General features: G+C 49.7%; 3 protein-coding genes across 4 annotated transcripts in view; all 3 read right to left on the reverse strand.

Moving 5' to 3' along the window:
- The window catches only part of LOC126964308 (cytochrome c oxidase subunit 4 isoform 2, mitochondrial), a 393,425-nt gene that overhangs the window by 77,362 nt on the left and 293,273 nt on the right, over positions 1-22,790 (reverse strand). The gene's annotated exons all lie outside the window — the stretch shown is intronic.
- HM13 (histocompatibility minor 13) overlaps positions 1-22,790 on the reverse strand; it is a 182,831-nt gene that overhangs the window by 5,929 nt on the left and 154,112 nt on the right. For both annotated transcript variants that reach the window (XM_050807168.1, XM_050807169.1), the window contains 7 exons: positions 18,411-18,499; positions 14,263-14,348; positions 14,045-14,170; positions 13,199-13,256; positions 8,777-8,860; positions 3,622-3,658; positions 1,549-1,651 (listed from right to left, as the gene is read on the reverse strand). In XM_050807168.1, the coding sequence (XP_050663125.1) occupies positions 1,549-1,651; positions 3,622-3,658; positions 8,777-8,860; positions 13,199-13,256; positions 14,045-14,170; positions 14,263-14,348; positions 18,411-18,499 (583 nt within the window). The remainder of the gene's footprint in view (positions 1-1,548; positions 1,652-3,621; positions 3,659-8,776; positions 8,861-13,198; positions 13,257-14,044; positions 14,171-14,262; positions 14,349-18,410; positions 18,500-22,790) is intronic.
- Positions 14,355-18,400, reverse strand: MCTS2 (MCTS family member 2). Its single transcript, XM_050807336.1, has one exon. It carries the CDS (start codon positions 15,868-15,870, stop codon positions 15,325-15,327), a length of 546 nt encoding a protein of 181 aa, XP_050663293.1. The 5' UTR covers positions 15,871-18,400; the 3' UTR covers positions 14,355-15,324.

A 22,790-nucleotide genomic window follows, 5' to 3' on the forward strand; every position in this document is an offset into this window, starting at 1 on the left:
TCCCCTCACGTCCTGGATCCCCTTTCCAAGAAGAATTTTTAGAGGTGCCCACTTGGATGACTAGGGAGAATGGCTAGGCTGCTGCTGTTGAGTAACACAGGACTTGGGCCAGGGTTCAGGAGTTCGTTAGTCCGGAGTCCAGATAGCCATCCAGGGCCCAGCCTGACGTAGTGTCCGCATTCTTTCAGCGCTGCAGTTGCCCCATAAAGGAGGACTCCTGTGTGCCAGAGCTCTGAATGGGTGCCTTTTCCCAGTCCAGCCAGGCAGAAGGCGAGGTTGCCCCCTTGTGGCCACTGGGAGAACTGGCTCTGGGCTTGGACTCCAGGAAGGGGCTGAGAGCTGCAGAGACCTCCAAAAGGCCTCTTAACTAGTTCTCCAGTCCAGCCAGGTCCAGTCACTCTCTGCCACCCCTTGCCATATGCATGTTACTCTCAGCTTACACACGCTTGAAGCCCTTGAGCAGAAGTGAGAGGCAGTTCCACAATGGTTCTTGGTTTTTCTACTTATGGGCTAGGGGCCTTTTGACCTTCTATAAAGTAATACTAGGACTAAATGAGTTATTAGCAAAAGAGTTTAGCACAGTGCCTGGCACAGAGTGATTTAAAAAAACCCCAGCTTTGGTGATTAATTCAAAGATGACTCGTCTGTATTTGGGCCCTGGGGAAGGGGAAAGGGGACAGAAGCAGCAAGCCCAGAGTTCCATGGTTACTGGGTAGTGCTGGGATTCACAACAGGGCTCCCTTAGCCCCTGTTCCATGCTGGCTTTCCCATGGCCAGGGCTTGACAGCCTGGGTGTGGTTTCCATGCTGACCCAGGTTTGAATCCCGGCTTTATCACATACGTGCAGTGTGGCACCTCAACTCATTTCCCCGCCTGTTCACAAGGACCCTCACGGGTGCAGAGCCTGGCATGTGGAAGTGCTTAACAAACAGGAGTTCTTATTATTTCCAGCAGAGAGTAGGGCAATCCTGTCTGCTCACTTTCCCCTGAATCTTCCCCTCTCAAGGCCACACTGAAGGCTCCCAGTCCTTGTGCTACGTTGCCTCATTCTGTGGCAGCTCAGTACTCCATCCTCATCTTGGTGGGAGAAGGAGGCAGAGCCTGGGCTACTTGGGAGTAGGGGGAGGGAGGCCCCAGTACCCAACACCTACTCCAATCCTGTTCTTCTCTGTCTGCTTCCCACTACCAAGGCTGAGAAGCCAAACCCTCTTTCCTGGACTCTCCTGTAGCCAGGGTTGCTTTAGGACCCCAATTTGGCCCACGAGATGCTGAGAGGGTTCTGGGAAAGTTCCTGCCTTCCTGATGAAGGAAGCAGTCATGGCTGTTATGCTTTTCCCTCCTTCTTGCCTCTAACGTGCCCATGCTGCTTGGAGCAGTGGCAGCCATCTTGCAACCACAAATGAAAGGCCAAGAGAATCACAGACATGACTGCTTCAACACCAGTGGAGAGTGCCTATCTCTGGACTGCTTGCATTTACAAATAAATCCTCTGTAAGTTCCTCTATTTGCAGTGAGGTGTTCTTGACACTCTGATACCATCCTGCTCACCTGAGCATGCTTGAAGATGTGCATGATGAAGATGGTAAGGCCCAGGCCAAAGATGTAGGCCGCAAAGCTGGTGTAGAAGTAGGTGTGGGTATTCTTCTTCAAGCTTCAGGGAAGGTGTGAAGAAAGAGGAAGGTTAGATATAGGTTAGATATAACACCCCTTCTGAGGGAGCTGGGGAAGACCCTAGAGGTTGTGGGGGTGACTGAGCTCTGGGGTGGGAGTCTGGAGGTGGGTGTGCACGCTGATACTGCCCCCAGCTATGTGTCTCTGGACAAGTTGCTTTCCTTCTCTTAGCCTCAGTTTACTCATCTGCAAATGGGAAAATGAGGAGCTCATCTCCTTGGTAGTTATGAATGTCAAATGCTACAACCTAGAACAGTGGCTGTAAGACTTTAGTCAGCATAAAAATCATCTGGAAAGTTTGTGGAAAAATGCAGAATTCAAGGTCCCATCCCCAGGGAGTCTGATCTAATAGCCCTAGAGCAAGGTCCAGGAATCTGTATTTTGAAAAAACATCTGCGGTGAATCTCATACTGTTGGATCATGCTTTGAGAAACACAGATACAGAAACTGCAAAGGTAAGTCACTACTTTTAAGTGCAGTGGGCCTAATAGTTCAGTGGCCGATTGGTGGCACTAACAGATGCTGGCTGCGTAAATAAATGCCAGCGGCTTCCTGGAGGTGATTCATCCAAGATCGGCTTCAGAACAGATGAATCATATGCAGCCCGACATTGCCATTACGTGACTTCCCTCTCCAATGCCAGCTCCATAACCTCTGCATGTCCCCAGTGCCTGGGATGTGCCCAGCCAGTACTATGGACTCAGTTAACATTTGTGGAATGAATAAGTGCTTCTGACGCCCTTCTCTCCTTGTCCTGGGTGCTTCTAAGCCTTCAGCTGCAAGTACCTTGAAAACTCGCCTATCGTGAGAATTTGGGTACAAGTGACTCCCTTTGGGAATGTTGCACTGATTCTGGAATCAGCTGAGGAGCTGCTTATGCTGTGAGCCCAGGCTAGAAATGAGACTCTGTCTCTGAGGGTGCTGGCAGTCGAATCTGTTTCCAGCAAATAGCCTGGGGGTTTCTGATGGGTTTCACTTTGTATTACCTCTGAACAGCCAGGAGTAGACACGGCTGGCACAGACATCCCTCTACTTACAGACTGGCCAGGTCTCTTCCAAAGGTGACTATGAGCCCATATGCTCCTAAGGTTCGAAGTGGCACTACACTAATAACCCAGGTGTATGTGAGTGGGAAAAACCTAAGTTTCACATGGAAACTGGATTTCAATGATGCTGGTAGTAAGTCTCTCATTATCACTGTCACTGTTATTACTGCTTTTGCAACTATCAGGCATGAGGAAACCAAGAGTTCACAAACCACCTCAAAGTTAAGTGCACACACTGCCAGCCCTCACAGAGATGACGGAGCATAAAATGAATGGAGCTGCTGCTGGCGCCCCCTGCTGACGGCAAGTCCTGTTGCACACAGATGCATTAACTCGGATAAGACCTTTCCTGTGTTTTAAATGCTGACCTAAGTTGGCCCACCTTCTCTTCCTCGTGCTGTCTACAACAGACTGAAAAATGTCTGAGTAAAGAGAGGGCAGGGAACAGCTAGAGGAGCTGAGACATGGTGACCTGACCCTAGGCTGATAAAAGATGATGATGATGACTGCAACCAGGATTCAACCAAGAGCTGAGGTCAGTATGTGCTCAGCACTCTCTCCAGATATTCATGGTAGGAACTCTTGTTATTAACTCAAGATGAGAAACCGGAGGCTCAGCGAGGTCAGGCCACTTGTCAAGGTCACACAGTGAGAAAGCACTGTGAGTACCACCAGGTCCTCGTGGGTTTAAAACTCTTGGCCTGTGATTCTTAAAACATTTTTTTTGACCACAAGCTCTTCAAACACTTAGAACTTCAAGATGCAAAATGCAGATAAAATCAGAATTGCTCTGGCTGCTATGGGGTGGAGGGTCTGGTCCCCTGAGGTACCTTCTCTGGGTTCCTGAAGGCCACTGGAGAATCCCTGGAGAACCCCATGCTGGGGCAGGCCCTCACTCACTCACCTGATGTCAAAGCGCAGCAGCAAGGCAATGAAGATCCCTGTGGGAGAAAGCCGGGGTTAGAGAGTGAAAGGGAAGCAGCCGGGCAGTGACCTAACAAGAGACTGGGTCCTGGTCCCTGACCTGGTGTTCCATCTTGGAGCAATCATTGGAGACCAAGGGTGTGGCCACTACTCTCAAGTGCCAGCAGAAAGTCCCATTTCTCTGCCTAGAACAATGAGAGTGGCCCGGGATTTTACTTTGGCCTGGGACAATGACCCGGTCCCTCACCGCACCATACTGTCACACTGTGACTGCCCAAATGCTTATCAAGTGCCTACGTACCAGACGCTATGGACAATGCAGGAGTAGGCAAAATAACTGCTCCCGCAGAGCTCAGCCAGGGGGACAGGGTAGCCACACTATGACATACCTCAAATAGTCATGGACATCACTGTGAGACTGTAACTGTTAAAGAGTGCTTCCACTTTGGAAGGCCGAGGTGGGTGGATCACGAGGTCAGGAGTTCAAGACCATCCTGGCCAACATGGCAAAACCTCGTCTCTACTAAAAATACAAAAATTAGCCAGGCATGGTGGCACACAACTGTAGTCCCAGCTACTCGGGAGGCTGAGGCACAAGAATTGCTAGAACCCAGGAAGTGGAGGCTGCAGTGAGCCGAGATCGCACTGCTGCACTCCAGCCTGGTGACAGCAAGACTCTGTCTCAAAAAACAAAACAAAAACCGAAAAATAGCCAGGTGTGGTGGCAGGTACCTGTAGTCCCAGCTACTTGGGAGGCTGAGGTTGCAGTGAGCTGAGATCACACCACTGCACTCCAGCCTGGGCGACAGAGTGACTCCATCTCAAAACAAAAAACAAACAACAAACAACCCCCCCTCCCCCCAATCTGCCAGGGATGGCGATGCACGCCTGTAATTCTAGCCACTCGGGAGGCTGAGGCAGGAGAAATGTGCTTCCCACGTCTTGAGAAGGTATAACAGGATGAGACCTAGGCTGGGCGGGGGCGAAGAAGGGGAAAGAAGGAAGGCTTCTTGGAAATGCCACATGCCAGGAGGAGAGAACAGCACGTGCAAAGGTCCTGGAGAAAGAGGGCTCAGAGATGTGGCAGGGACTGAGGGGCCACTAAGGCAGCTTGCCCACCGGCAGGAGATGAGATGGACCAGCCCTGCAGGGCCCTGAGGACCATGGGGAGGAGTTGGGTCTTTATCCTCAGTGAAGAGATGCCCTGGAGGAGTTCTGAGCAGAACAACCTAAACAGATTTTGAAAACGGTCCCTGTGGCAGCTGTGTGGCTGGATGGGGAAGGAGGGGCAAGTAGCAGGCCATTTGAAGGCTCCACAGGAGCACAGGAGAGGGTTACCTCAGTCTACCCACCTCACTCTGAAACTTCAAAACCAAGCCAATTATAAGCAATGGTTCTGCTAAAAAAGAAAAAAGAGAGACATCCCAGAAGTCTAAGCATCCCCAAAACACAGCCAAGCAGTCCTGCCCCTGTGCTATACACACACCCTGTGTGTCTGCCTCCCTCACTGGGCTCTGAGTCTCATTTACTTCAAGGAAGGCATTGATAAGAAGCACTGCCTGGCCGGGCACGGTGGCTCACGCCTGCAATCTCAGCACTTTGGGAGGCTGAGGCAGGTGGATCACCTGAGGCCAGGAGTTCAAGACCAGCCTAACATGGTGAAACCCCGTCTCTACTAAAAATACAAAATTAGCTGGGTGTGGTGGCACATGCCTGTAATCCCAGCTATGCAGGAGGCTGAGGTTGCAGTGAGCTTAGATTGTGCCATTGCACGACAGCCCGGGCAACAAGAGCAAAATAAAATTCCATCTCCAAAAAAAAAAAACCAAAAAAGCAGCACTGCCTGTCAACATATGATTAATTTTAAAGAGGGAAATGAATTAGTTCTCGATGAATACTCTGTAGGAGTAGGGAGTTGGTTGGGGAGAGAGCAGACAACTGGTTATTCTGGAAACAACTGGGAACTCAGCGCCCCCTGGCGGCTGATTTCTACAAGTGTTCTCCAGCTAATCCAAGAGTCAGAGCTCTGCCAGGGGCTCTCACTCCTTTTTTTTTTTTTTTTTTTGAGACGGAGTCTCGCTCTGTTGCCCAGGCTGGAGTGCAGTGGCCGGATCTCAGCTCACTGCAAACTCCGCCTCCCGGGTCTACGCCATTCTCCTGCCTCAGCCTCCCGAGTAGCTGGGACTACAGGCGCCCGCCACCTCGCCCGGCCAGTTTTTGTATTTTTTTGGTAGAGACGGGGTTTCACCGTGTTAGCCAGGCTGGTCTCGATCTCCTGACCTCGTGATCCGCCTGTCTCGGCCTCCCAAAGTGCTGGGATTACAGGCTTGAGCCACCGCGCCCGGCCGGGGCTCTCACTCATAAAGTGCATCTGGCCTTCCAAGCAACGCTCCACTGAGACTCTGTGATCAACTTACATTTATTGTGATTTTGGGACTACTGGGGATATATATAGAAGGTGGGGGAAGGACAAATATGCCGAGATACCCTGTGCTTGTCTCAAGCCCAGAAATTATGACAAGGACACGGGGGAAGTTTGTGGGGGTGCCTGACAGACCGTGCCCTGGAGAGTGAGTCAAATGCTTTACAGGACTCCATTTCTTCTTTCTGACGGAGATGCCTTCTACTGGGGAAGCAAGTCTCCCTGCCTCACAGCACTGCAAATTATGAAGACACATGGGTGCAAGCCCACACCCCCATGGTCTCAGGCAAGTCAAACCTGTTTCCTTATCTGTAAAATGTGAATGCCCTCTATCTCACTGGACTGCTGGGAGAAGTAAAGATAACATATAAAAAGCACCTAGCACCATTCTTGGTACACAACAGGTGCTTGATAAATGGTAGCTGTTGCGATTACCATCTTATTACTGCTAGTACTGCTGTAAGAGCAGTTCTGACAGCATAGCCTTTTTCGCAGTTGGACAGCGCTGGTCTGAGTCCTGGCCCTGTTGCTTACTAGTGTGTGAATTTGTATCAGTCCCTTTACTTCTGAGCTTCAGTTTCCTCACTGGTAAAACAGGGAAAGCCTCTGTGTCACCTCCATGTGTCACAAGATGCAACTGTCACAAATAGAAGTGCCTGTATCACCCTAGGTGATCAGAATTGCTAATAGCATCCTGCCCTGGAAAGTAAGTCAGCCTTTAATCTGCTGCTTTAAAAGAATTCCTCTTCTTTTAAAAAAATATAGACAGGGTCGGCCAGGCGTGGTGGCTCATGCCTGTAATCTCAGCACTTTAGGAGGCCGAGGTGGGCAGGTCACCTGAAGTCAGGAGTATATACACACACACACACACACACACACACACACACACACGCACACATATATATATAGTCTCACAATTCGCCCAGACCTTCTTCTTTAAGAGACAGGGCCTCACTCTGTCACCCAGGCTGAAGTGTAGTGGCACAATCATAGCTCACTGCAACCTTAATTAAACTCCTGGGCTCAAGCCATCCTCCTACCTCAGCCTCCAGAGTAGCTGCGACTACAGGCATGAGCCACCATAAACTGGCTAATTTTTTTTTTGGTAGAGATGAGGTCTTGCTATGTTGTCCAGACTGGTCTTGAACTCCTGGCATCAAGCGATCCTCCCCACTCAGGCTTCCAAAGTGTTGGAACTACAGGTGTGAGCCACTGTGCCCAGGTAAAACCTTTTTTTTTTTTTTTTTTGAGACAGAGTCTTGCTTGTTGCCTAGACTGGAGTGCAGTGGCGCGATCTCGGCTCACTGAAAGTTCCGCCTCCTGGGTTCACGCCATTCTCCTGCCTCAGCCTCCCTAGTAGCTGGGACTACAGGCGCCCGCCACCATGCCCAGCTAATTTTTTATATTTTTATACAGACAGGGTTTCACTGTGTTAGCCAGGATGGTCTCCATCTCCTGACCTCATGATCCGCCCGCCTCGGCCTCCCAAAGTGCTGGGATTACAGGCGTGAGCCACCATGCCTGGCCTAAAACTTTCTTTTTTTTTTTGAGACGGAGTCTCACTCTGTCACCCAGGCTGGAGTGCAGTGGCTGGATCTCAGATCACTGCAAGCTCCGCCTCCCGGGTTCAAGTGATTCTCCTGCCTCAGCTTCCCGAGTAGCTGGGACGACAGGCGCCCACCACCTCGCCTGGCTAGTTTTTTGTATTTTTTAGTAGAGACGGGGTTTCATTGTGTTAGCCAGGATGGTCTTGATCTCCTGACCTCGTGATCCGCCTGTCTCGGCCTCCCAAAGTGCTGGGATTACAGGCTTGAGCCACCGCACCCAGCAAAACTTTCTTCTTTTAAGCAAGCTTCTAACCCTCTGACTCTGAGACTAGGAAGACAAGTACGTCCCCTGGGTTCACTGCCCCCACTACTGAGCCCAGATCAGCAGACACACACCACCTGAGCCTCAGTCACTTCAGCTGCCTTCAGAGTGGCAGCTCAGCTTTGCCATTAGTCTCTTTCTTGACTGGTAGTTTGAGCTGCTCCTGCCCCAAGGTGAGGCCAGGCTGTGGGTGTGCAGGATGTGCTCTCCTGCTTGGACTGTGGACGGGGCCCCTGTGTCCATACCCACTGACACACTGACTAGAACCCACACGCAGATCCAGGGGCTCAAAGGCCAGCTTCTGCAGACAAGCAGGTTTCCATGCACATGCTCCTCTGCTGAGAGTGCAGACACAGGAGCCCACGTGTGTGTTCTCCCTGGAGACATCTTGGCACAGGGAGGAGGAGCAAGGGGGCTATGGCAATTCTGGTACATCTGTGATGCTTGCAGATGCTGGGAAGGGGTATGTGTACGTGTGGGTGTGTGTGAGAGGGGTTCAGTCCATTAAGATTGTCATGAAATGTGCTTTTTCAGAGTGTACCTCAGTCTGTCATTAGACTTTTATTTTTGTAGTTCTTGAGCAACATCTGCTCACCTAGACCAGAGGCTCTGTGAAGACAGTCTTGTTCAATGACGCCTGACCAGGGCCCAGCCTGGAGCATGGCACCTGATAGGCACTCTGTAAATAGATGTTAAGGTGGAACCCTTCACCAGAGCCCGGGCTGATCCAGCCTTACTTTTTCTCTTTCTAAGCTGGTAAGCCTGTCTGTTTAGCAGTAATCCCCTTGCTCCAGAGAATACTCTCTCCACGCCTTTCACATGACCCCCAGCCTAGCAGGCTCACCTGGAATGACGACATCTCCAAGTCCCAGCATGGCAAAGTTGTTTGCTTCGAGGCCTTTCTCCAGCAGATCCTGGGGAAACACCACTGAAGGGGGAGGCGGGGATGTGAGGAGTCAGCTGGAGCCCAGTTTACTTTTTTTTTTTTTTTTTTTTTTTTTTGAGACAGGGGCTTGCTCTATTGCCGAGGGCAATGAGGATTGCAATCGGGAGTGCAATAGCATGATCTTGGCTCACTGCAACCTCTGTCTCCTAGGCTCAAGTGATTCTCCTGCTTCCTGAGTATCTGGGATTATAGGCACCCGCCCCATTTTTGTATTCCCAGCTTAATTTGACTCCTAACCCGCATTCTTGTTGTATGAAACTCACACATTTGTGTTTCTGGGTGGGACGTGGGGGATGAGGTGGTGAGAGGATGCAGGGCAATGTCTCCATCTGAGTCACAGCTGGTTAGAGGGGGGAGGAATCGGGTCATCTAGGCTGAAGGTTTAATGCCTTTACTGAGCTGTAACTCAAATAACCATACAATTTCAATGCCTTTTTGTAGCTATAGAACACTTTGGTTAAATGGGATTGACACTAAAGCCCAGTATGTAAGAAAAGAGCCACACAGTGCCAACATCTACAAGGTTTCCCATCTCACAACAGGGGTATGGACAGATGGTGGCCCTTGTTCTGAAGCAGGGTGAGCCTGGGCTATAAGCTCCTTCTGTATTTGCTGAGGGAGAAAATGCCACACACCCGCAGATTCCTTAAGGCCCCTCACTCAGAAATCTTGCTGGATAGCTTGTTTGAATAAATACAGATTAGGGAGAAACGTCTCCCTCTATGTCTAGTTATAGCAAAAGGAGGTTGTAACTGGATTTCATCCATAGGGCCTTGCAAGCAGAGCAGTTACAAGTGGGTTTTAAAGTCTGACTTGTGGGTCTGTGGGTCTGAGCCCTAGCTCTGTGCTCTGCACAGTTTACTTACCTGCCTTAGTTTTCTCACCTGTGAAATGGGTAGACAACAGAACGGACCCCTCAGGGTAGTAGTGAAGATTAGATGATTTGTACACACTGTTAACTGCTACCCCATGCCTTCTTTACTAATCCAGTCCTGGTTTTGTGTGAGGCAGCCTTTCCAGGTGACAGGTCAAGTGTGGTGCAAGACTAAGCCACTTAGGAAAATCCTGTTCCTTGAATTCCTTACTTGCAGGTAGGGGGTCAGCTCTGACCAACAATATGTTTTTTCTTTTTGAGATGGAGTCTTGCTCTGTCACCCAGGCTGGAGTGCAGTGGCACAATCTCGGCTCACTGCAACTTCCGCTTCCTGGGTTCAAGTGATTCTCCTGCCTCAGCCCCCTGAGTAGCTGGAATTACAGGCGTGCGCCACCACGTCCGGCTAATTTTTGTATTTTTAGTAGAGATGGGGTTTCACCATGTTGGTCAGGCTGGTCTCGAATTCCTGACCTTGTGATCTGCCTGCCTCAGCCTCCCAAAGTGCTGGGATTATAGGTGTGAACCACCATACCTGGCCATTTAAAAAAAAATTTTATTTTTTATACATACATACATATATATATATATATACACGTATATATATTTGAGACAGAGTCTTACTCTGTCACCCAAGCTGGAGTGCAGTGGTGCGATCTTGGCTCACTGCAACCTTCATCTGGCCAACAATATGTACACAGAGGTACACAGGGTTTCTGGGTAAGCTTGTGCTTCCCTAATACATGGATAGGTACCCTTGCCCTGCCTGCCTCTTCCTGCCTTGTATGTACAACGCACGGTGATTTGCAGATTCTCTCTCTCAATCCTGGTACCATTCAATTCTGAGTGGCAGAGACTATAGTCTCCATTTTACAGTTCTAGAAACCAGGGCTCAGAGAGGACAAGTCTCCCCAAGGCCACACAGTCAGCAAATGGCAGAGCTGAGATTCAAGTCCAGGCAGCCTGACTTCAACATATGTGCACTTCACTGTTCTGCCTTTCTGCCACTGAGCTCTAGTCCTAGCAGTAGAAGGCAGTGGGTCTTCCCCCTAGCCCGGAAAACCAGACCCTAAGTATCAGAAACCAAATATGACAGCACCACTTTGCTGCTCGGAGCCTTCCGGTGGCCTACGGGCAGTGTCCAAGCTCCTTGGACAGGCATCCTTGGCTTCCCAAATCTGGCCTCTGCCTACCTCTTTCCAGCCTCTTTTCCCTGAACTCAGCTACGCCCACTCCCTGATTCTCTGCTCCCAGGTCCCTCCATGCACCTTCCTGCCTCCAGCCCTTTGCTGAAGCTGTACATTATCTTTCAAATGCCCATACTGCCCCTGCATGGTTGGGAAATGTGTATTCATCCTTCATGACCCAGAAAAGATTTTCCTGACATTCTGGCTGGGTTCTCTGGGCTTCGACACTTCCGGACTCATCCATCAAGGCATGTGGGGAAAAGCTGTTGCTCCGGCTGGCCCAGCATCTGTTCCCTTGCTCTGGAGAACTGCCCTCCCCTTGTACACTTGGTTCTGGGGGGCTGCCAATTCTAATACTCTGCCTCCAGGCACTGGAGAGGGCAGTGACCCTGGCCTGTCCATCGCGATCCTCCATTTCTCCAGTGGGAGTGTCTGGCTCACGGGCCAGGCCAGGCCTTATAGGTTTATTGAGGCCAAAGCTGGGAGAAACCTGTTTTCCTCTGGGGTCACTAAGCTGGAACCACAGAATTCAGGAGCTGTTTGTGGCCATGAAGCTCTCCCCAACGCAGGGAGAAAGGCTGTCCACAGTGGTGGAGAGTGAGTCATGAGAAAGACAACTGTTTCTTGATTCCCTGAGTGGAATCTCCCCCAATCTCCCCCGACGACTGCCTGTCGCCACGAGCCAGTGCTTTCATGGCACATGCTCACTGTTGCCTGCCCTCCCGGCAGCATCTTCCTCTCTTCCTTGCTAGCATGCCTGACGGATTCTGTTCCCCTCTTTGAGCCTTGTAATCCCAGGAGGTGATTCTCCACTAGTCTAAAGCTTAAACTCTAAGCCAATCATGTTTCCTAACCCCCTCACTGGTGAATGGTTTAGACTTGGGCCTGTGACCCAGTTTTGGCCAATAAAGTATGAGAGAGGCTGCACGGGAGATTTGGGGAAAACCATCCCTCCCTGAGACATCATTTCCCCTTTCTTTTTCTGGACATGGCTATGTGAGGAGTCAATGCTGGGAGCTGCGGCAGCTATCTTGGGACCATGAAGGGATGACCTAAGGGGCAGGTGGACATGCTGAGAATGCTCCTGAAGTAACCTTCGCTCTTGGTGAAGAGAGGGTTATTAACCCACTCTGAGCCTTCTACCCCTGGGCTTGCTGTAGTGTGAGATGACAAAATTTCCCCGTTTAAAGACAGTTATATAGGTTGAGTATCCCGTATCTGAAATGGTTTGACCAGAAATGTTTCAGACTTTTTTTGAATTCTGGAATATTTGCATATACATAATGAAATATTTTGGGGATACAACCTAAGTTTAAACATGAAATTCATATTATACATATAGTTTGAAGGTAGTTTTATATATGTATACATATACATACATATATTTATATACATATAAATTTGAGAGACAGGGTCTCATTCTGTCATCCAGGCTGGAATGCAGGGACATGATCATAGCTTACTTCAGCCTGGGTCTCCCAGGCTCAAGTGATCCTCCTGCCTCAGATCCTCCCAAGTAGCTAGGACTACAGGTGTGTGTCACCACACCTAGCTAATATTTTAATTTTTTGTAGAGATAGGGTCTTGTTGTTACCCAAGCTGGTCTTGAACTGCTAGCCTCAAGTGATCCTCCCGCCTCAGCCTCCTAAAAAGAGTTTTATACAATACTTAAAATGCTATTTTCTGCATGAAACAGTTTGTTAAGTCCTTACGTGTGGAATTTTCCACTTGTGGTGTCATGTCAGTGCTCAAAAAGTTTTGGGTCTTGGAGCATTCTGGATTTCAGATTTTTGGATTAGAGACGCTTAACCTGTAGGTGGATTTTCTATTACTTATAAAGAGTGGATACACTGAAGAACAAAACCAAGGCAGTTTGAGCGGCACGGGATAGATAGCACCTGACACTCAGGTGCCAAGGGGACCCCAGTGAGGGGTGCTACAGGTCTCGGCTTAGAGGTTTTCTCTCCTGGAAAGCCCCTGCATGTGCCCCCCGGGTTGGGTTAAACAGTTCCCTCTACGCTTGCTCCCATTTTGCCTCATTTCACACCATGCTGCACCATGACCAAGTGGCCAGAGGCCGGGGCCTGGGCATGATGAACACAGTCAGATGAATCAATGAGGATAAGGAAACCAGGCTGGAGAGCCACAGGAGGAAGAGGTACATGGGGAAGAGATAGGGCGATGTACTGACTGAAACGGGCTGTGGGGGTATGGCCTGGCAGGGGTAGGGGAGGGGTTCCCTATGGCGAGGTGGTCACTTACGTTTTATTGGTGCCTCAAAGGACTTGGCCACTGTCACCATCACATTGGTGCCAAATACCTAGAAGGAGAAAAGAGCAGTATGAAGGAAGTAAGGGGCTGTGGGGGAAGAATGGCTGTCCCTGGGCTTCTAGAAGTGCTGTTGCCTGGAATCTGAGGGGAGCTGGGAGGGGCTCCGGTACAGATCTGAAGTTGAGGTGAAGTGGCCACTGATACTGGTTCTGGGCAACAAAGAGGGGAAATTCGAGGGAGTATAGAAAGGACCTCTGATGGCCCAAGCCAGGCAGCCTATGTTTGTTCACAGTTCTGTTCCTCCCAAGTGATAAAATCCCCCAGCGCCACCCACTGAAGAAAGAGGCTGCCTGGGGCCAGGAAAAGGGTGCCCGAGTCAAGCTGACCTCAGTCCCTCTGCGATGCCTCTCAGAGTCAATGTGAGAGGCATCACAGGCCAGGGCTGGTGTGCAGCTGAGCACAGATGGCCTGTCCACCCAGGTCAATGCCCTTGCTGGGCCCATTCATCAACATTCTTCCACCCCTACCTGAACTTCTCTGAGTCTCAACTCCCTTGCCGAGGAGACATGGGATTAGGTAACACCCCTACTGGCAAGGAAGATATGCAGGTGGTTGGAAGGCACTGGGCACGAGTGTGCTCTCAGAAAGAGGTAGAATCTGCTCTCTCTGGCTCCATCTCACATATGGGCCCAGAGAGGACTTGCTCTGGGTTCTGGAACTTCAGCCCAAAACAGCTCTTCTCTATCAGATGACTGCCACTTGGGCCAGACAGGCAGGGCAGTAGGAAGATGAGATGGTCCTGGAGCCAGACATCCTTGGTATCCCTGCCTGACTTACCCAGAAGACATCGTAGATGAAGAGTCCGCCCAGCAGGATGCAGCCAGTGCTGACATTGTTGAGGTGCAGGAGCTCTACTCCATTAAGGGAGAAGGCCAGGCCAAAAAGGTTGTTGGCAATCCAGTGCTGAGGAAAGTGGGGAGTGAGACCAGCTTGCTGTGCCCCACCCTGCCCTGTCAACCCCATCCTCCCCTTCTGCCCAGGTCCCGGCTACTCACCTTCCTCAGCAGGTACCAGACGCCAACGATGCTGCTCAGGCCTAGGCATACCAGGTCCTTGGTGTCAAATTCATAATTGATGATCTCTGAGCAGAGAGGCCAGGTAAGTCCACTCCCCGGGGCGGGGCTACCCCTCCCACCTGTCAGCCCCTGGATGGAGGAGGGCATGGCTATGGGCACTGCGAGAGGTTCACAGGCTGGGGGGGGGGCTAAGCCTTGGCTGCCCTAGATTAGTATGAGTTTCAGGAAGGGGAGCGCTCACTGGAGCCACTCCAACCCCTCCAATTTCCTACAGGAGGGAATGGAGGCCCAGAGAAACAAGCCTGGCACAGGGTCAGCGGGAAGTGGTCTTTGGTGTTACAAGCACAGGCTTTGTTACTTGTAGCTGGGTGACCTTGGGGAAGGCAGTTCCCTCTCTGAGCTTCAGTTTTCTTATGTGTAAAAAGGGGACAACAGCATCCCCTCTGAGGGCTGCTGTGGGGAATAAGTAAGATAGTCCTTACAATGCCTCCAGCACAGTGCCTGGCACATAGCGGGTACTCAGTCAATGCCAGCTGCCACTGAACCCAGGTCTTTAGAAAGGTCTAAGTTAATTCTGGAATCTTTCTACTTTGCCACCAAAGGATGAAGAAGGTTAGTGGCAGCCTTAGTTCACTAGCAGGCGATGAAGAAGGGAAGAGATGCAGGTCTCAAGGAAAGGCCAGAGTCCCCGAGGCTGCTTTTGTAGAGGGCCCTGTGGTAGACATCTTGATGTTAGACCATTCTTGATTGCTTCCAAGCTTCCTAAGAAGACAACTAGAGGCTGTGGAGTTTGTCGGGAGTCACAGAGTCCAGCCATTCTTTTCACATTCCAGAGTGTAGCCGACTGCTTACTGCTTGTCCCCTAATTTGTTTTTTCCTCTGTGGTAAGAGCACCCTGATTTGTTTTCTATAAAGTATCTGTTAAACTTATTTAGCATAACCACAGAGGCATTGTCTTCACGCTGTCACACACAGACACAAACACACGTACGACACAATCAATATCTACATTTAGCCCCCCAAATGCATTCCTTCTGAGGCTCATTTATATGTCTTCATGTGCCACAGCCCATCATTTAAATAATGGATGTTTTCAATGCCAATTCCTTTGTTGACTTTCTCAATGTCTTCTGCAGACATCTTCATGACCCCAACACACAGAGCATGCTGTTTTCCTTCTGCTGTGACTGCTACAATGGTATCTACCGCAGCAGGGTACAGCTTAGCTCCAGGAGAAGTTAAACCTGGACACATAATATTTGCGCCGCCGAGTACAAATTTGATAGCTCCTTTATCAACCTGCTGGTGTGGCAGGATAAAAGGGTATTTGTGAAGCAATCTTAGAGTTGGACAAAAAGGCCCCTTTCTTTGTCTAAAAAACAGTAATTCTCCACTTACGGTAAGGATTTCTGTATGTTCGTGGCATCGTACTATTTTGACAGGATCTTTCTTAGGCATGATTTGATTAAGCCATGGTTCAATACCTGGAAACTGCTCTACCAGTTGGCTCTTAATGCCCTTAATAACTGACGTTTTCAACTGGATGCAGTTGGACACACTTTCCTTTTCATCAAACTTCTTGAACATGATCCAGGGTGAAGCGGGCGACAACAGGCAAACAAACGGAATTGGCAAAGCTCCGGTAGAGTCCCCTGCAGGAAGGCCAGTGCGGGCGCCACGCGGACTGCCGGACGGTCAGAGCCGTTGTCGCTAACCGGAAGATGACACAGCCAGCGCGCTTTACGGCCCGGTGAAATCTGACAACTTCCGCTCTCTTAACGCCACGTCACGACTGCGCTTGGCCCACTGTTTTGTTGACTGCTGATTCCTCTCCAATGAGGATCGCTGAAACAGTAGGGCTTGAGAAGCAAGAAGTGATACGAATGCTTTCTCCTTGCCGAAAGAGAAGACTGGAGCTCCGCACCCTGATGAGTTAGTTCCATCTGGACATGAGGCCGACTCACGGTCATTTTCAAGCTTCTCTTATAGCTAAATGGACCCGGGATATGGATGCCTCTCCTTTCCTCTGGCTGGACAGTGGAGTGATGACACCACCCTGACCCGAGGGCCAGCGCTGTATATGGCGGAGCATGAGATAGATAGGGTGTGGGACCTTGAAGACTCTGTGGTACGAGCTTAGCCTTTTTACTATTTTATTTATTAATTTTTTTAGACAGGGTCTTGCTCTGTCGCCCAGGCTGGAGTGCAGTGGTGTGACCGTGGCTTACGGCAGCCTCCAACTCCACGGCTCAAGCGACCCTCCTGCATCAGCTTCTCAGTGTTGGGATTACAGGCATGGGTCACCGCGCCTGGCCAAGCTTAGTCTTTTTTTTTTTTTTTTTTTTTTTTTTTTTTTTTTTTTAGACAGTGTCTCACTCTGTCGCCCGGGCTTGAGTGCAGTGGCGCGATTTAGGCTCACTGCAACCTCCGCCTTCCCACGTTCAAGCAATTCTCCTGCCTCAGCCTCCCGAGTAGCTGGGATTTCAGGTACACGCCACCATGCCTGGCTAATTTTTTTTGTATTTTTAGTACAGACGGGGTTTCGCCATGATGGCCAGGCTGGTCTGGAACTCCCGATCTCAAGTCATCTACCTACCTCAGCCTCCCAAAGTGCTGGGAGGCATGAACCATCTCACCTGGCCCAAGCTTAACCTTAAAAAAAAAAAAAAATCAACAATTGTTTCTTTGATAGAGGTTCCTTAGAGATGCACAAAGCAATCACATAAAATTGCTGCCGATTAGGGACAAGACAGCATGTGCTAGGCACCAGTAAGACAGAATGCTATGGCCGGGCATGGTGGCTCACGCCTGTAATCCCAGCACTTTGGGAGGCTAAGGTGGGCGAATCAAGAGGTCAGGAGATGGAGACCATCCTGGCTAACACAGTGAAACCCCATCTCTACTAAAAGTACAAAAAAATTAGCCGGGTGTGGTGGCGTGCACCTGTAGTCCCAGCTACGCGGGAGGCTGAGGCAGGAGAAGGGTGTGAACCCAGGAGGTCGAGCTTGCAGTGAGCCAAGATTGTGCCACTGCACTCCAGCCTGGGCAACAGAGTGAGACCCTGTCTAAAAAAAAAAAAAAAAAAAAAAAAAAAAAGAGCTAGATTTCACATGCTCAGTATTTTACAGGAGAGAAATACCTGCTGGGCGTGGTGGCTCACTCACGCCTATAATTCTAGTGCTTTGGGAGGCTGAGGTGGGCAGATCACTTGAGGTCAGGAGTTTGTGACCAACCTGGCCAGCATGGCAAAACTCCATCTCTACTAAAAATACAAAAAAAATTAGCTGGGTGTGGTGGCACAGGCCTGTAATCCCAACTACTCAGTTGGCTGAGGTTTCAGTGAGCTGAGATGGCGCCACTGCACTCCACCCTGGGTGACAGAACAAGGCTCTGTCTCAAAAAACAAAAAACAACAACAAAAAAGAAATACCTGCTATTTGGTCAAGCCATTGATAATCTTGTTACAGTATTTGAATCCATTCCCTAACCTGCAAATTCCAGGATCTCCACACTTCCCCATAGTTTGCATTTTTTTTTAATTAATTTTTTTATAGAGATGAGGTCTCACTATGTTGCTTAGGCTGGTTTCAAATTCCTGGCCTCAAGTGATCATCCTGTCTTGGACTCCCAAAGTGCTGGGATTACAGGCATGAGACACTGTTTCTGGTCAGTTTTTATTTTTGAAAAAGAGCTGTGGAACCCCCTTTTCAAACCTTAGGTGAGGCACTGATTACACTAAAAATATATACGAATAAAATAATCACGAAGGCCAACTTTGACTGAGTGCTTACTATGAGCCAGGCAGCATGCTGAATGCTTCCACTTACTGACTCGCCATCTTAACAACATGACTGTGAAGGAGGTCCTAGATTAACACTTTCATTTTACAGATGGGGAAAAACAAAACAAAACAAAACAAAACACCCAATGCTCAGAGAGGTAAGGCATTCACCCAGGGTCCCATGTCTAGGTAGTAGCAGAGTTGGCATGTGAATCCAGGCCATGAGATTCCAGAGCCCACTTCTTCCATCATTCGCTCTACTGGAGAACCCCAATATTGGAGAGACAAAGGGAATGGCAGAGGAAGATACCCAAGGCACACTACAGGGAAAGTGGTTAGCACTGACCTTCCTTGTTTTCCCCAGAACCCTGTGTGAAGAGCAGCTGGTACTGTCGATTTGGAAAGGTGGCCGGAAAAAACTTATTCATGAAGGGGCTGGAAGGAAAGACAAAGCAAGTCGGCAAACAGAGCCCCCGTGGGCAGTCAGCCTTAACGCTCCCCTGCCCCATTTACAGCTGGCACCCTTACAGCTGTCCTGATAAGTAGGTGTTATTGTTCCCACTTTACAGATGTGAAAACAAAGGCCCTCAAAAGGTAAGTGATTTGCCCAGAGTCACACAGGGGTCCTATATCTTGGCTGAGACTCAAACCTAGGTCTTTGCCCTCATAGTGATTTCTGTACTGCCTTTTTGTTAACATCAAAGAAATGCAAAGCAGAAGCAGATAGACTTTCAGGCAAAATACCATTTTTGGGAGAGCACAGGATCCCAAAGTCTGGCCCACATGCCACCTATATGAGTCCCTTGTCAAGAAGCATATTTGTGGACTCCCTTCCAGGCCTATCAAGTTGATGACCTGACAGTCACCCCCACCCCACTCCATGACTTGACATTCTGCTCTCCAACAGCAGGCCTGAGATTTTTACAGACTCAGCTGGAATCAATCAGCCAGATGAATCATAGCCCCTGGGCAGGATCACCATCACATTCACTCCTTCCACAAGGCCTCAGTTGTTTAAGACCAGCTTGGCCTTGTCTCCAGAAGCATTCTCTCTGATTACCCAGCATGCCCCACCTCCCAGCCAGGCAGGAAGCAGAGACCTTTTCTGGACCTTTTTCAGAGCAAGATAAGCAAACCACGGCCTCTTGACCCAGCCTCGTGGCCGTACTGTGGAGTGGCTACAAGCCTGGGTGGCCCAGCCCTGAGGCCTGCTCTGCCATGCAGCTGTGGGAGACCATTTCAATGGCTCTGTCTCCCTGGACCTCAATTTTCTCACCCGTATACAGGGCTAACAATACCACCTGTCTCAGAGCATTGCTATGAAGATATGAAAGGCAGGACGAATGCTTCGCTTGGCATGGAGTCTTTAGCAGGAATGAGGCAGGCCAGGAAGTACCCACGTCACAGTGAAAAAGGGAGGGAAAAGGGAACTCCCTTTTTTTTTTTTTTGAGATGGAGTCTTGCTCTGTCGCCCAGGCTGGAATGCAGTGGTGCAAGCTCTGCCTCTCGGGTTCATGCCATTTTCCTGCCTCAGCCTCCCAAGTAGCTGAGACTACAGGCACCTGCCACCATGCCCGACTAATTGTTTTTGTATTTTTAGTAGAGATGAGGTTTCACCATGTTAGCCAGGATGATACCCATCTCCTGACCTTGTGATCCACCCTTCTCGGCGCCCCAAAGTGCTCGGATTACAGGCATAAGCCACCGTGCCCGGAAGGCTCGATGGGAACTCTCTTCTAAAGACCCTGGTGGCATGGAGTAAGATGTAGATTCAAGAACCCTCTCTGGCCAGGTACAGTGGCTCACGCCTGTAATCTCAACATTTGGGAGGCTGAGGTGGGCGGATCACTTGAGGTCAGGAGTTCGAGACCAGCCTGGCTAACATGGCAAAACCTCATCTCTACTAAAAAAATACAAAAATTAGCCCAGCGTAGTGGCAGGAGCCTGTAATCCTAGCTACTCACGAGCCTGAGGCAGGAGAATCGCTTGAACCGGGCAGGGGCAAAGGTTGCAGTGAGCCGAGATTGTGCCATTGCACTCCAGTCTGGGCGACACAGCGAGACTCCGTCTCCAAAAACAAAAACAAAAAACCATCTCTGGCCCTCCATTTCTCCACTTTTCAAAGAGCTGATCCCTCCCAGCCTGTAGAGCTGTGGTGTGAATGATGGTAGGGCTTTGTGAACAGAAGCACAGCAGGTGTAAGGGCAGAATTGGAAATGGGCTCCCACAACAGGGTTTTGAGGCGGTGGGAGGCAGAAGCTGGGTGGGTGACTGGAAGCTACTTTCAGATTAGTTTGCTGAATCAGTTTTGGGGGAGTCTGAAGTCAGGGTGTGAGTGCAGGTATGGACAGAGGCAGAAAAGCAGGCTGAAGAGCTAAGCCCTTTGCCCATCTTAGCCGGCCTCTTCCTTAGGAGCTTGGTGCTCAGTTTCTCAACCAGCAGAGTGTGACAGTTAAAGACACGGACTCTGGAGCCAGACTTCCTGGGCTCAAATCCTAACTCTGCCACTTATTAGTGGTCTGATCTTGGGAAAGTTATTTAACTGCTCTGTGCAACTGTTCCTCATCTGGAATGCTATAACACCTTTCTTGTAGGGCTACTGAGAGGATTAAATGAGCACTTGGTACCCTATAAACTTAACTGCAGCTTCAACTTCAAGTAGCAAGTCTCCAGATTGGTGTCTGTTATTCTGAGAAAAGAGAGGCTGCTCAGCACTACACAGGGGAAGAGTCAAGCGACTAGGCTAGCATTGAGTCTGTGGACTTGAGAACGAGGCCCTGTCTCATCATCTTCACCCTACCCTGGGGTGAAGATGCCTGGTGCCTGCTAGACATCTGCTAAATGCTTACTGAATGACTCTGAATGCAGACTTTTGTAGCAGGCAGAGATTCTTCCTGGCCCTTGATGGCTCATGTCAAACGTAAAGGTCATTCCTTCCCACTGACAAGCCACATCCTGGTGCGCTTCTCCCCTGGGGGTGGAAGGCAGGGTCAGTGAAACTGGTGACGTGGCTTCCTCCTCTGGGGTGGCAGATCTGGACCTTCTGGGCTTTTCCTCCCTCTAAGGTCAGCTGGGTGGGGCACGAGCTCAGACACAGATGATGAAGTAAGCCAAGGTTCCCTTTGCAGGAAGGATGGCTTCCTCCTCTGGGGTGGCAGATCTGGACCTTCTGGGCTTTTCCTCCCTCTAAGGTCAGCTGGGTGGGGCACGAGCTCAGACACAGATGATGAAGTAAGCCAAGGTTCCCTTTGCAGGAAGGATGTCTTGGGTTTGAATCTTGGTGACTACACAAGGTAAGGCAGGCTGTGGCCCCTGCCTTCCTCCAATACCCCAGCTGGGGTTTGTTCCCAAAGAGGCTTAATGTGGGCTTGGAAGTGGTAGTGGAGGTGGAGGGGATCCTAAGAACCTCAGCCTGTGCTGACACAGCTCAGGTGCAGCTCTCTACAGCCTTTCAGCAGGCCTCTCCTCTGCCAGTCCCCAGGAGACCACAGGCTCAATGACAGGAGGTGGCCAGCCCACCCTCTTTTAAGCTCCCCCAACTTCACTTTTGCCAAAACTGTAAAGAATAGGGGTTTTGGAGTCAGACAGACCTGAGCTCAAAACCTCACTCTGCCCTTACCAGCTGTGAATCCTGGTGGTCACATAACCCCTCTGAGCCCAATTTCCCTGTCTTAAACCTTTGGATCTGTTGTTCGGATCCTGAGGAAGGTCTAAGTTTATGGATACAGGCAGCTGATCAAAATTCTAACAACACTGTAGCCTTTCCTTGAGAAATTATTTAAGAAAACTCAATTTAATTGAAACATCAATTTAATTAGTGGACCAACTTTCTAAAAAGCATGATCAAATAATCCCTTACTTACTAAAATTATTTTCACTGGATTCAGTTCTTTTCCATGTTAACTTTACAATAATGATTTCCTTCATCTGACAGTTTTTGGTCCCCATCAAATTTTTTAGCCCCATATGGTGAGTATCCCTTCTGCCTACAGCCATCCATTATTCTTATTTTTATATTTTTGAGACACGGTCTCACTCTGTTACCCACGCTGGAGTGCAGTGGCACAATCAGAGCTCACTGCAACCTCTCTGCCTCCCAGGCTCATGCGATCATCCCACCTCAGCCTCCTGAGTAGTTGGGACCACAGGCACACACCACCATACCTGGCTAATTTTTGTATTTTTTGTGGAGACAGCGTCTCAACATGTTGCCCAGGCTGGTCTCGAACTCCTGAGCTCAGGTGATCCACCGGCCTCGGGCTCCCAAAGTGCTGGGATGACAGGTGTGAACCACCATGCCCAGCCGATCCATTATTTTTAAAAGGTATGGTTTTCCCAGGTCAAATTTTGTTGCTCTAAATTTCATTAAGAAAATGATTCTTCTGTTAGTTTCTAGTCACTCATACATTTTACCATGTGCACTTTTAGCTGCTGTTGGTTTTTAATTTTCTGTTGATAATATCTATCTATAAAAATTATGAAGTGGCTAAAAGATAATCAATTCTCTCTCTCTCTCTCTCTCCCCCCCCTCCCCCTCCCTCCCTCCCTCTCTTTTTTTTTTTCTTTGAGATGGAGTCTCCCTCTGTCACCCAGGCTGGAGTGCAGTGGTACGATATTGACTCACTGCCACCTCTACCTCCTGGGTTCAAGGGATTCTCCTGCCTCAGCCTCCCGAGTAGCTGGGATTACAGGGGCATACCATCACACCCGGCTACTTTTTTGTATT

This window comes from Macaca thibetana, chromosome 10 (genome assembly GCF_024542745.1).
Source record: "Macaca thibetana thibetana isolate TM-01 chromosome 10, ASM2454274v1, whole genome shotgun sequence".
NCBI classification, from domain to species: domain Eukaryota; kingdom Metazoa; phylum Chordata; class Mammalia; order Primates; family Cercopithecidae; genus Macaca; species Macaca thibetana.

Bases quoted from the DNA above. Each gene is read 5' to 3' on its own strand.
- MCTS2 (XM_050807336.1), bottom strand. From the start codon at position 15,870: ATGTTCAAGAAGTTTGATGAAAAGGAAAGTGTGTCCAACTGCATCCAG.